Here is a 13032-nt window from a genome sequence, read left to right as displayed (position 1 = left end):
TCAAAGCACTTGTCAGACACAGACAGGTTTTTGTCAGAAGTGTGAGGTGGGGCTTTGAGCTGTGGGATGAGAGATCACCTTTGTTAACGTGGATATTCATTGAATTCTGTCCTTTGTGATAACATCTGACAGTTCCTTCCCCTCTGGCTTGTGTCTGTGCCTGTGTGTGTGTGTGTGGAGAGGAGCAGACAGGCTCGGGCAGGGAATCCTGACCCTTTCTGCTGCCTCCCTCTAGTGGAGCCGTGGCACTGAGAGCAGCGAGCTCTGCTCTCAGCAGATCCAGGGCTGGCACAGCCTGGCTTTGGGCTGGGGAAAAGCTGCTGACCCTCCTGGACCCGTGGCAGGAGTTCACCCCGAGATGGGCAGACAGCAGCAGAGGCAGCTGAAGCCCAGCTGGGTGGGGATAAAAGTCAGATTTTCTCTTTTCCAGAAGCTGGAAGTTACGAGATGACAAACCAACACGTAAAGCAAAATGGAAAATTGGAAGATAACCCTACCACAGGCAGTCCCCCACGAACAACGTTACTGGGAACCATATTTTCTCCTGTTTTCAATTTTTTTTCACCAGCAAATAAAAATGGTGAGTATTACTCAAAAAGCCAATAGTCTTAAAGCTGAGAGTGATAGAGTGAATACACTTTTCATTCTGGTTTACAAACCAAGAGTTACTGCTGCCAGGCAAAAAGGCTCCTTAATTCTTGGATGGGTTGATGGTTAATGAAAGAAGCTTACAAGCATTAGAACATTTCTTTCATAGGTGTATTTAGTGGTGTAACTTTCAGCAAAAATATAAGGACAAGGAAAAAGGGATTACATTCCTTGTCCCAAACATGTCAGGACAAGACAAGACACTGTAATGGGCTTTGGTTTGGTGCTTGTTCTGGTGGCATGAATCAGTGCAGATATCTGTAATTATTTGGGGACTTGGTATGTGTGTGGTTAATGAGTGTGAGCATTAGAACACTCTGTGTGTGAGTGTGTAATTAATAATGAGTGTGAGCATTAGAACACTCTGTGTGTGAGTGTGTAATTAATAATGAGTGTGAGCATTAGAATACTCTGTGTGTGAGTGTGTAATTAATGAGTGTGAGCATTAGAACACTCTGTGTGTGAGTGTGTAATTAATGAGTGTGAGCATTAGAACACTCTGTGAGTGTGTAATTAATGAGTGTGAGCATTAGAACACTCTGTGTGTGAGTGTGTAATTAATAATGAGTGTGAGCATTATGAGATTGTGTGAGTGGCTCATGATGAGTGTGAGCATTATGAGACAAGTTAGTGACAAGTGTGAGCCCTGTGACAGGGAGCTGAGCTGAGGTTGAGGAGTGTTTGGCAATGTCCCCCAGGAACATCAGGCTCAGACTCCCCGGGCCAGGCAGTGGAGGCAGAGGAGATCGTGAAGCAGCTGGACATGGAGCAGGTGGATGAGATCACCACGAGCACGGCCACGGCCACGTCCACCAACGGTGCTGCCTTCCCTGGGCAGCCCCCACAGCTCAGGGCTGTCAACAACGGCCTGGGGGACAGCGAGGAGCCAGGGGACCGGGACCTGCCCCCGCTCACGGGTAAGGGACAGCGAGGGGACACTGCTATGGGGACAGGGACAGCGAGGGGACACTGCCGTGGGGACAGGGACAGCGAGGGGACACTGCCGTGGGGACAGCGAGGGGACACTGCCATGGGGACAGGGAGGGGACACTGCTGTGGGGACAGGGACAGTGAGGGGACACTGCTGTGGGGACAGGAACACTGCCATGGGGACAGCGAGGGGACAAGGGACCGTGTCCTGCCCCTGCTCAGGGGTAAGGATGGGGCAGGGACAGGGACAGGGACAGGGACAGGGACAGGGACAGGGTGATGCAGCACCTTGGCAGGGACTCCCATCCCACCGTCCCCTGGGCTGTGCAGTGTTAGTACTGACTGTTGTGGTTGGCAGACAAATGTGGTTTTGTGCACCAAAGCCAGTTCTGGCAGCATTTATCTGTTCCTGCTGTAACTCAGGTGGCCTCATAACAGAACCACAGAGTCACGGAATTATAAAATCACACAAACACAGAGTCACAGAATCATGGAATCACGGAATTATAAAATCACACAGTCACAGAATCACAGAATCATGGAATCACAGAATTATAAAATCACACAAACACAGAATCACAGAATTATAGAATCACAGTCACAGAGTCACAGAATTATAAAATCACACAAGCACAGAATCATGGAATCACACAGTCACAGAATCACAGAATTATAAAATCACACAGTCACAGAATCACAGAATTATAAAATCACACAAACACAGAATCATGGAATCACACAGTCACAGAATTATAAAATCACACAGTCACAGAGTCACAGAATTATAAAATCACACAGTCACAGAATCACAAAGTCACACAATCACAATCACCAGGTTGGAAGAGACCTCCAAGATCATCCAGCCCAAGCCAGCCCTCACACCTGAACCAGGCCAAGGCACCCAGTGTCACATCCAGGCTTTTTTTAAACCCACCCAGGGATGGTGACTCCACCACCTCCCCAGGCACAGCATTCCAGCACTTCATTGTATTATTGGAATAACATTTCTTCCCATGCAAGCAGAGATTCCAGAGGAAAGGAATTATTATTAACACTGGGCTTGCACACTCAGGGCTTGCTGATGTCCAGAGAAAACTGGCTACATTTTAATATTTTGTGTTAGAACCACGTGGTTAACAAGAAACACACAGACCCTACATTGATTTTCTGTATTTTCTTCAGAAGACAACATCTTTTTTTTTTTTGCCAAAACTGTAGCCATAAAATTCAGCTTTTGTGTGCTTGGGCAGCATCAAACCCTTGACTAAACCCTGCCCAGCCCCTCCAGGTTTTTTTACAGGGGGTAAAATGTGACCTGGGCAGGGCAGGTGGGGCTGGAGGGAGTCTTGGTCACTGTTCCCCTCCCTCGTGTCTCAAGTGCAAATTGTCACTGTAAAGAACTGCACTAATAAGACCAGCTCTTGTGGTTTTTTTTGTTTTATTTTTTATTTTGGTTGAATTTCAGCACCAGTATCTCCAGACAGTGGCTACTCATCAGCTCATGCAGAAGCCACCTATGAAGAGGACTGGGAAGTCTTTGATCCGTGAGTGCCAATGTTTCCACTGGAAATCATCAATTAATCATTTGGGGTGTTGAATTAAGATACTTCTATTTAAATGGGCTCATTTTCATGTTATGATAATGAACTCCAGAACCTCTTAGCTTAAAAAAAAAAAAAAAAATGTGCATGCTCACGTGGGGTTGATTTCAATTTAAAATACTTCTTGTGCCTTAAATATTTCAAATATTAACTCGGCCTACAACTTTGCAGTTCAATCATGTACATTTTTAACAGCAAAATCTGAATTCTTTTCAGATACTATTTCATCAAACATGTCCCCCCACTAACAGAAGAGCAGCTGAACAGGAAACCAGCTCTCCCACTGAAAACCAGAAGCACACCAGAGTTCTCATTAGTTCTAGACTTGGTAAATATCTGTATAAACACAAACCAAAGCAGGGCCATGGAGCATTGCCCTTGTTTTATTCGTTGTGGAAATGAGTTTTGCTTGCTTTAAACAAAGACTGTTGAATGTTGCATGATTTTAGTTAAAAATAGTTGAAAAAGAATTAATTGTGGTAGGAATAGAATGTGAGCTGTATTTGTCAAATACTTAGATCCTGCTTAAAAAAAAAAAAAAAAAGCATTTCAATTTTAACATCTCAAACCATTTTCTGTCCCCATAAAGCTTCCCTAAATCCAGTGTGGGAAAAACGAGGTGGAATAAATAGAAAAAAATTCAGTTATGAGTGTCTTTCCTCAAGACTGATGAAAAATTAAACCTTTCCTTTTTAGAACATTCTTAAAGGGCACAAATCCACTTTTTGGAATACTCTTATAAAAGATATTTGTCTTTATGATGGTTTGTTTCAGCCCCTGTTCATGGTGCTGTGATTTTTGAGCAGCATCATTTGCTGTGGTTGTAGGAATGGGTGGATTATTCCCACTGAAAGGTGCAGGCTGGAACTGAATGGGAGCACAGCCTACAAAATAAATTATCTCCTTATAGCTACACCCCCAGCACACAGTCCTAGTGAAAATGTCTTAAAATTACAATAATGAAATGTTTAATTCATCCTAAGAATTTTCTTCAATCTTGACAGCACTTGCACACAAGTACATTTTCCATTCTAAATAAACCTGCTTTGAAATGAACATAAAAATGCAGAAAATTCTATTTTCAACATTGTTTTTTCACACTCTTTTCTTTCTTTTATGCAACTTTTCCTCTAGGATGAAACATTAGTGCACTGTAGTCTAAATGAATTAGAAGATGCTGCACTCACTTTTCCAGTTCTTTTTCAAGATGTCATTTACCAGGTGAATAGAAGAGCAGAAACTTTTTTTTTATTTTGTTTTGTGGGAGTCCTTGCTGTGTGTGGTTGTTCTCAGCTTGTTTGCAGAGGGAGAAGCAGCAGCCTGGCATTTCAGCCCTATTTTTTTTTTTGTGTTCCCTAAATCTGTTCCCCTTTGCAGCTCCCCACGAGCCCAAATCCTGTCCTGGAGCCAGAGAGGGGCAGAACCTCCTGGCCTGGGGCTCCCCAGCTCCTTGCAGGGAATTGGGTCCTGTGTGTGCAGTTCAGTTTGTGGAAACACAGAAACAACTGAAGCCTTTTAAAAATCATCTCACACCCCCAGGCTCAGGGAATTGGTGCTGGTTGTGAAGAGGAGGATTCAGTTCTGGTGTCCAGGGCACTGGGGACAGCTGAGTCAGGCTGTTCTGTCAAAGCAGCCTGTTGCATTTTTAATTTAGAGATTGTCCAACTTCCATGTTTTATTACGTTTTTTCCTAATTCCATCCAGTTTTCCAGCAGATGTTAAGGCTGATGTTTCTGTGCTCCTCCTCCCTCTGAGCTGCTCAGGCTGGAGCTGCTGGGGGATCCTGGAGTCGCTGGGGTGCTCCTGTGCCAGGAGCTGATCCTTGCTCTTGATTTCTCATGCTCATTTTGACTTTCTGTGCACAAAATGGGCCCTGCTGGGAGGGGATGGCTGGGGAGAGGGCAGGGATTGGTGATGGAGGGAGAGGGGACAGGGAATGTTTGGTGGAGGCTGCAGGAAGTTCAGGGTTTGCTGAATCCCCTCTCTCTGCAGGTGTACGTCAGGCTAAGGCCGTTCTTCCGAGAGTTCCTGGAGAGGATGTCTCAGATTTATGAGGTAAAACTCTCACACCACCTCTGAATTTCACTGCTTCACTGGATCCACTTACTTGTCCCTCCAGTGGTGACTTTTTTTCCTCTCCAATCCCCAGATCATTCTGTTTACTGCTTCTAAGAAGGTGTATGCAGACAAGTTATTGAACATCCTGGACCCCAAAAAGCAGCTGGTCAGGTAAAACCAACCCAAACCAAACAATGCCACGAGCAAACTGGGTCCTGTGCCTGAGCAGGGGCTGGGAGGGCTCCTGGCTGCAGTGTCTCCCTCAGTCATTCCCTGGGGGTTTGCCTGGGCTGAGAGAGGGGGAAAAATGGACTGGAGTGATGGAATTGGTGCCTTGGGATAAAATAACCCCAGGCCCAAACCTGTCCCTGTTCAGTCTCTGTTAGGTTGGCTCATGGGAAAGGACCCCTTGGGGATCACAAATGTGCTTTGGAACACACACTGCAAATAAAGGAAATTAAATTAGTACCTGATTACTTTTAAACTATTCGAACTTGAGTTATTTATTATAAATTGTGATTTGTGTAGCTTTTACAATCAGCATGCTTTTAATTCTCAGTCACAAAATCATTTGTCTGTTGGTTTTGTATTAGGGCTGGTTTGACTTTTCATTTCTCAGCACTGAGCTTTGTTGGGAGGTGTTTGGCTTTTCCAGTTCCTTAGGGCAGGAGGAAATTCCAGGGGTGAGATTCTGTCACTCTCACCTGGCAGGGGGGCTGTACCTGCCAGTGCTGCACCCAAACTGATTTCTGCCAGGGAACCCCCCCAGAGCTGTGACACCCCAGAGGATGGTGCAGTACAGAGTGTGGGGCTGGGTCCAGGTGTCCAGGTGTCACACCTTCCTCCAGCCCCCTGATCTGAATGCTCAGGGCTCTGATGGCTCCTGCAGGGACAGGGATGGGACAGGGATGGGACAGTGGCACTGACGGGTCTGGAACCTGCAGGGGTGTCCTGGGCTTTGTGTGGGGCTGGGCTGGCTCAGCCCCAGGTGCCTGGCAGGCCCCACACGTGTGACTCACACTCTATATTTAAATGCAGCAGCTCATTTCCCTCCATGGCAACGTTGGGAGCTCAGCTCCTGCCTGGAATCAGGGATCAGCTCCTGCCTGGGATCAGGGATCAGCTCCTGCCTGGGATCAGGGATCAGCTCCTGCCTGGAATCAGGGATCAGCTCCTGCCTGGAATCAGGGATCAGCTCCTGCCTGGGATCAGGGATCAGCTCCTGCCTGGGATCAGGGATCAGCTCCTGCCTGGAATCAGGGATCAGCTCCTGCCTGGGATCAGGGATCAGGGATCAGGGATCAGGGATCAGCTCCTGCCTGGGATCAGGGATCAGCTCCTGCCTGGGATCAGGGATCAGCTCCTGCCTGGGATCAGGGATCAGCTCCTGCCTGGGATCAGGGATCAGCTCCTGCCTGGGATCAGGGATCAGCTCCTGCCTGGGATCAGGGATCAGCTCCTGCCTGGAATCAGGGATCAGCTCCTGCCTGGGATCAGGCTCTCTGTGTGCAGCTTCTGAGCCCTCCTTTGAAACATGCAGGCAGCCTGGAAGGGGCTGCTCTGCACTGGGGCTGGCCAGCCCCAAATCTGCATACTCACCATCCATAATTCTGTGGAGAGCCATGAAATGGGAGTTTCATTCCTGCTGGTTTCCAGTCAGAGTCCCTTTAGCCAACCCATCCATTTCTTCTGTCAGAAATTCCACTGCAGCAGTGTAATTTAATGGGCAGGGGAGGAGCTGATGGCATGGTGTGCCCCCGAGGCTTCTCTTTGAGATGTAATACCTGAAATGGGTTCATTACCAGCAGAGGTGGAACAGGAAACATTCCTGTGACACTCGGTGTCCTGGCAGGAGGTGGCACAGGGAGACCCCGTTCTGTGAGGGCTGGGACAGAATGAAGGGACAATAAACCCCAATTAATGGCTCTGTGCAGCACCTGGGCAGATCCTTGGGGTGTTCTGGGTCCCTTCTTGGCCTGTCTGTGAAAGGGGTCAGAAAGAGGAGCCTGAATAAATACAAACACCCACCCCAGAGCTGGCTTAGTGCAAAATCACCTGAACTGGGCATTTTAGCAGTGGGAAAACTCTGAAGAGAACAGAAAAAGGGCACAATTCTCTACCAGGAGATCAGAAGAGAAAATATTGGCTAGGATAATGCTTGGCACAGCTGTGTGCTCCTGTGCAGTGTGGATGCTGTCCTTGGTCTCATCATTAATGAGAGTTTTCCTTCCATGCCAGGCATCGACTCTTCCGTGAGCACTGTGTGTGTGTACAGGGGAATTACATCAAGGATTTGAACATCCTGGGCAGAGACCTCTCCAAAACCATCATCATTGACAATTCACCACAAGCCTTTGCTTACCAGGTGAGGGGCTGGGGCAGGGACACCTGTGTGGAAACCCCACGCTTGCATTTCACTTCTTAGGTGACTCTGGGGCTTTGAATTGAAGTTTGAAAAAAACCAAACTGTGGGAAGAATATCCAGGAGTCTGTACCTTGGAAGCATTTTTTCCCCCAAATGCTATTTCACAAGGCATATTTGCAGATAAATTAGGTATTAATTGAGTGTTGATGATTTTTTTCGTATTTTAACTTCAGCTTTCCAATGGGATTCCTATAGAAAGCTGGTTCATGGATAAAAATGATAATGAACTCCTAAAGTTGATTCCATTTCTGGAGAAACTCGTAGAGCTGGTAAGTGTTTGCTTTCTTGGCTTTTCCCAAAACTGTCAGTGAGTTCCTTTAATACTTTCACCTATTGTTAGGGGTTTCTGAGTCACTGAGATTGAGGCTGGTGAAGATCCAGGGATGTGTTCACACAGCAAAAGGGGACTTGTCATTGCTGCCAGTGCTGAGAATGCAGGGCTCTGGGGTTGTGACATCAGTCATAAGGAAATTGGGACTCTCTGAGCATTGGGGTGCCATGGTGCCTGTTGCTGGCTGTGCTGTGTGCCAATAAATCCCTCCTGAACTGTTGTGGATGCCGTGGAGTTATTTCTGTGAGTCTCTGGAATGGCACAGCTGGTGGTTTGTGTTTGTTCTGTCCAAGGAGGGGTGTTAGACAAGGAGCCCTGCTGCAGGGGGGTTCTGGTTCTGTTCCTTCTCCTAACCCTGCCCTGTTTGTTTGGTTTATGTTCTGTGCAAGGGATCTGTTCTGTGATTCTGGGGGTTCTGACTGTTCTCCTAACCCTGCCCTTTCTGTCCAAGGAGGGGTTTTAGGGATCTGTTCTGTGGTTCTGGGGGTTCTGACTGTTCTCCTAACCCTGCCCTTTCTGTCCAAGGAGGGGTTTTAGGGATCTGTTCTGTGGTTCTGGGGGTTCTGACTGTTCTCCTAACCCTGCCCTTTCCCCCACAGAACGAAGACGTCCGACCTCACATCAGAGACAGATTTCGCTTGCATGATTTGCTACCCCCCGATTAAAGCCTTTGCTCTCACTGCCGAGGGGAGGAAATGCAGGACCCTGTTGGACTAATACAAAACATTGCCATTACTGTTGAAATTTTGCATTTTTGTACCCCGTCTTGCTTTTCTTATCTTTGGTGCCCAACAATGATCAAGGGTTACAGGAAGAGACTTTCTACACCTGAGGTTGCCGCCATCAGTACAATCCAGTACCCGCAGTAGGGAGGCTAGAACAGAAAAGTCTTTAGAACTAGTGCAACTCCAAGGAAATTTTTTTATGTACAGGACATCTGCAGTTTATAAAGAAAATTCTGTTTCTGCCACCAGCAGTTTGACCTGTAGAAACACAGGATTTTATGATACAACAGAGATTGAAAACGGACTCGGATTTTCTCTCTGTTCGGTGCTCTAAGTGGGTTTGTAGCCACTTTTCTGTTACTTTTAAGATTCTCATTTCAACAGGAATGGCCAGTAAAAGTTGTTTTATTTTTCCTGTTAAGGTTTATAACCTTTTTACATTTTTGACCTGTATTAGATTAGAATTTCATTATGCATTCCTTTTAGTTGAGGCGCTTCATAGTTTTTCTGGAAATAGCCAAATTTTGTTAGTTTTTTTATTAAACAGTTGGCTGGCCGTTTCCCTGCTTTGTCTGCCTGCATCCTGTATATTTGTTTAAAAATATTCTCTAGTTTTAGCCCACGTAAGTTTCATTTAGAAAGAAAAAAAAAAAAAAAAAAAAAACGAAAAAAAAACCCAACAAAAAAAAACCAACCCTGCATTTATATTTTCTTTCTGTAATATTCTACTGTAGTCGAAACCTTTTCAAAAAATCAAGAGACTGGCTAGATAAGACGAAGATAAGAATGCCTAATATTGGGAATATCCTAAAGCATTGCAATGGCACGTCCTCTGGACAGAGCACAGCTGGCAGTGGCACCACGATGGACAAGGAATACCTCACCCTCTGCTGAGCCCGGGGCAGGACGAGCTGCTCACCTGGGCAGGTGTGTTCTACCTGGGCAGGAGTGCTTTACCTGGGCAGGAGTGCTTTACCTGGGCAGGTGTGCCCTACCTGGGCAGGAGTGTTTTACCTGGGCAGGTGTGCCCCTCCTGGGCAGCTGTGCCCTACCTGGGCAGGTGTGCTCTACCTGGGCAGGTGTGCCCCACCTGGGCAGGTGTGCCCGGGGCTGCCAGGGGCAGGGCTCGTGTGCCACTCCTGGCTCCTTGGGGCAGGGCTGTCCCTGCCATCCCCGTGGTTTCCGAGGGAACAGCCCGGCCGTGGCTCCTAATGCAGAGCCGATATTTTTCTAGGTGGGGAATCGCCTTTTCCCGGAGGCTTTTTATGGAAGGGAGCGTTTGTACGAGTTAGGAAACTTTGCCTCTCGACTGCATTACCACGCCACAGGCTCGGACTGGTTTTGTGTAAAAGATGTCACAGAACGGCACTTTTTCTAAAGAGAAGTTTGCTATTTTGTATGCTTGATAAGAAAGTACAGTATTGGAAATTAAAGGTGGACAGCTGATAATTGAGAAGTATGTCAATTAATTTTTTATGTATATTACCTGTTTACTTGTACAATTTTATTGTACAAATTACATGCAGCTTCATTTTCAAATGAGTCCTTAAAATAAGGAAAATCTTTTTAGCAAAACATTTAATTTTTGTATTTTTGATTTTAAAAGGCATGAGTTATGTCAACTTTTTCCAGTGTATTAATGAAGATTTTAACTTTTCATCAGGTTGAGTGTTTTCTTACTATATTATCTGTTGTGTATGTAGCTAGCACATGGTGTCACTGAACTGTTAAAACTTAGCATGTAGAGCAAGCCTGTTTTGTGGAAAATCCTTATTCATTAAAAACAAAATCATCATGGCAGATTTTCTGCAAAAAAAGTGAAAACATTTGCAATTCAGAATACTGATTTTTTTTGTATTTAAAGAAAGGTATTTTGCTTGCAGGAAAGAAATACTACAGATTCATTTTAATGAGAATCTTTTAAATGTATTTATCTTTAGGGCATCTGGGCATCTTTACGCTGTTTGTCTTATGTCTTTATTGAAATAAAATGTACAGAACGTTACCTTTCCATCTGCTTGGTGCAGCCGTGTCCCCTGCTGGCGGCAGGGATGGATGGACCGTGCCAGGGGCAGGGCTGTGGAGCTGCCCTCGCTTTGCAGCCTTTGTTCCTCACCTGCTCCGAGGGCTTTCAGGGGATTCCTCCTGCCCATCCCAGAGCTGCTGTGACATTCGTGGATCTGCCGGGATGATGCTTTAGCTCTTGGCCTTTTCCAGCTGGAATGGGACGCTGGCCTGTTCCAATAATCTCCTTTATCCCCGGCTCCTCTGTGGCTCCAGCCATCCCCAAAGTGCTCCTGGAGCTGAGGAGACCAAAGGCAGCTGCACTTCCCAGCTGGGGCCGTGTTGTGCCACGAAGGAAACCCGAATGTAAACGAGGGGATGTGGTTCTGCATGGATGCACTACGGGACTGACAGACATTGCTTAGTAAACTCATTAAATATTCATATTTTCCTGTGCTGCAAGCCTGGTGTTTGTCACTGAACTCTGCAGAGCGGCTCTGCCTCCTGCAAACCTTTCTGCTGTGAAGCTGAGTTTTCATCCACAGGTTTTATTTCTGTCCATCTCGAGGGGCAGTTCCGTGTTCCTGTGCCGAGGTCGGGGTCAGGCTGTGTCCCCAAAACCACGCCCGTGCCCAGGGAGGCTCAGCCAGGTGAGTGTGGCTTGTGCCCCCCCGGGCAGCTGCGTCCTCGTTTATGGCTTCTGATTCCTGCTTTATGTCCTTATGGAAAGCACCACATCCTATTTCCAGAGCTCGGAATGATTTCCTTTGTGGTTTTTGCTGGCTCGTGGTGCTCTGATTTCCACATCCCTGTGGATTCTGTCCCGTGCTGGGGCACTGTCACATCTCCCACACCTTTGGTGGCAGGAGCTGCTCAGGCCTTTTGTTTTCCCTCACCTTGGATTCACTGCTCCTGCCGTTCTCCATTGCTTTGAATGTCCCCAGGCCGGACTGGGGCTGGATTGGGAATCTCCCACACCCCAGAGGCGGCAGCGAAGGCGTCACAGCGAGAGGAGCCGGATCGGGCTTGGGAAAAGCCCTGAAATGTGGAACGGAACCTCCCGGGGTGACAAAAACCCTGCACAGCATCGTCCCCTTCCCCAGCGCTGCTCCGGCCACATCGGACCGGAGCTCCAGGGCTGGAGGAGGAGGAGGAGGAGGAAGAGGAGGAGGAAGAGGAGGAGTTTCTGTTCTTGTCACTTGCAGAAATGTCATTGTACTGACGGGGCCGAATCTTGTAAAATATGATGGCGAGAGAAGTCCTGTGCTATGGATTTCTGTTTCTGCTGCTTTTCTAGTCAACAGAAGCACAAAGATTTCATTAAATGCTTACGCTCTGGATTCAGTTTTATGATTTTTAGCTGATACCATCCTTCACCGAGCCTCAGTTTTCTGTAAGTCACGACATTGCTCCTGTCAGCTTTCAGCCTTGAAGTGGAAGAAATCGTGTCTGTGTTTTACCGTCAAGGAAAAATTTACATGTTCTGTGTAAATCCTTAGAATTCCAAATTACATATTCCAATATTAACATATGCCAATATTAACATATTCCAAATTACTGCACAATTCCTGGCAATTTTGTGATTATCCCCACAGCACCCTGAGCCTGTGAAACTGTGCAGTCTTGGCGAGGATTTAACTTGTGACATTGTCCGACCCGCAGGTATAGCTCTGTTATTATTTATATTGTCTGCTAAATGGAGAAGAACAGGAAAAGGATGAAAAATTTGGAATCAGAATTTTTTCTTTTTTTCTTCGACACACGTCTGTGATTTATACAGGCATATACAGAGATCATTCGTTTTATGAAAGACACGCTCTACATTTATTATCTCCAGACAAAATCTACCCTCCTTTTCCACTTACTGGGATTCTCGCAGGAATTGGGAGCTGGCAGTGAGGGAGTGAACAATTCCAGCTTTTCTGTTGGATGTTACAGGACAGAAGGGGAACCTCGCACCCTGGTGTGGATGAATCCGTGCCGGGATCCTGCCCGGAGCGCGGCCGGTGCCGGTGCCGGTGCCGGTGCGGCGGAGCCTCCGCGTGCGGAGCTGCGGGGCTGAGCCCGCGGCTGCGGAACCGGGCCGGGCTCTCCCGGTCCCCCCGCTCCGCTCCGATCCGTTCCGTTCCGTTCCGTTCCCTCCCGGGCCGGGGCGGCTCCCGCGGCTGCGGCCCCTCGATAGCGCCGGGCGGGTCCCGGCCCCGGAACAGAGCCGGGACTGCGCGGGGGGGGAGCGGTACCGGCCACGGAGCCGATCCCGGTACCGATCCCCATCCCGATCCCGATCCCGATCCCGATCCCGATCCCGAT

The 13032-nt window shown here is 47.4% G+C and overlaps 1 protein-coding gene and 1 long non-coding RNA gene across 3 annotated transcripts in view; one reads left to right on the top strand and one right to left on the bottom strand.

Annotated features, from left to right (window-relative positions):
• CTDSPL2 (CTD small phosphatase like 2) overlaps positions 1–10723 on the top strand; it is a 27707-nt gene extending 16984 nt beyond the window's left edge. For both annotated transcript variants that reach the window (XM_088172767.1, XM_088172768.1), the window contains 10 exons: positions 431–580; positions 1347–1565; positions 3044–3122; positions 3396–3507; positions 4314–4400; positions 5172–5234; positions 5329–5408; positions 7476–7602; positions 7836–7931; positions 8593–10723. In XM_088172767.1, the coding sequence (XP_088028893.1) occupies positions 431–580; positions 1347–1565; positions 3044–3122; positions 3396–3507; positions 4314–4400; positions 5172–5234; positions 5329–5408; positions 7476–7602; positions 7836–7931; positions 8593–8658 (1079 nt within the window). In that variant the 3' untranslated portion in view covers positions 8659–10723. The remainder of the gene's footprint in view (positions 1–430; positions 581–1346; positions 1566–3043; positions 3123–3395; positions 3508–4313; positions 4401–5171; positions 5235–5328; positions 5409–7475; positions 7603–7835; positions 7932–8592) is intronic.
• LOC148222297 (uncharacterized) lies at positions 9268–13032 on the bottom strand. The gene is made up of 2 exons (XR_015806611.1): positions 12588–13032; positions 9268–12149 (listed from the first exon to the last, which is right to left on the bottom strand). It is a non-coding gene; the product is annotated as an uncharacterized LOC148222297 (long non-coding RNA).

Source organism: Sturnus vulgaris, chromosome 13, assembly GCF_052056855.1.
Source record: "Sturnus vulgaris isolate bStuVul1 chromosome 13, bStuVul1.hap1, whole genome shotgun sequence".
NCBI lineage: Eukaryota > Metazoa > Chordata > Aves > Passeriformes > Sturnidae > Sturnus > Sturnus vulgaris.
Note: the sequence above shows the minus strand (reverse complement) of the source record. Positions and strands in the feature narration are given on the sequence as shown.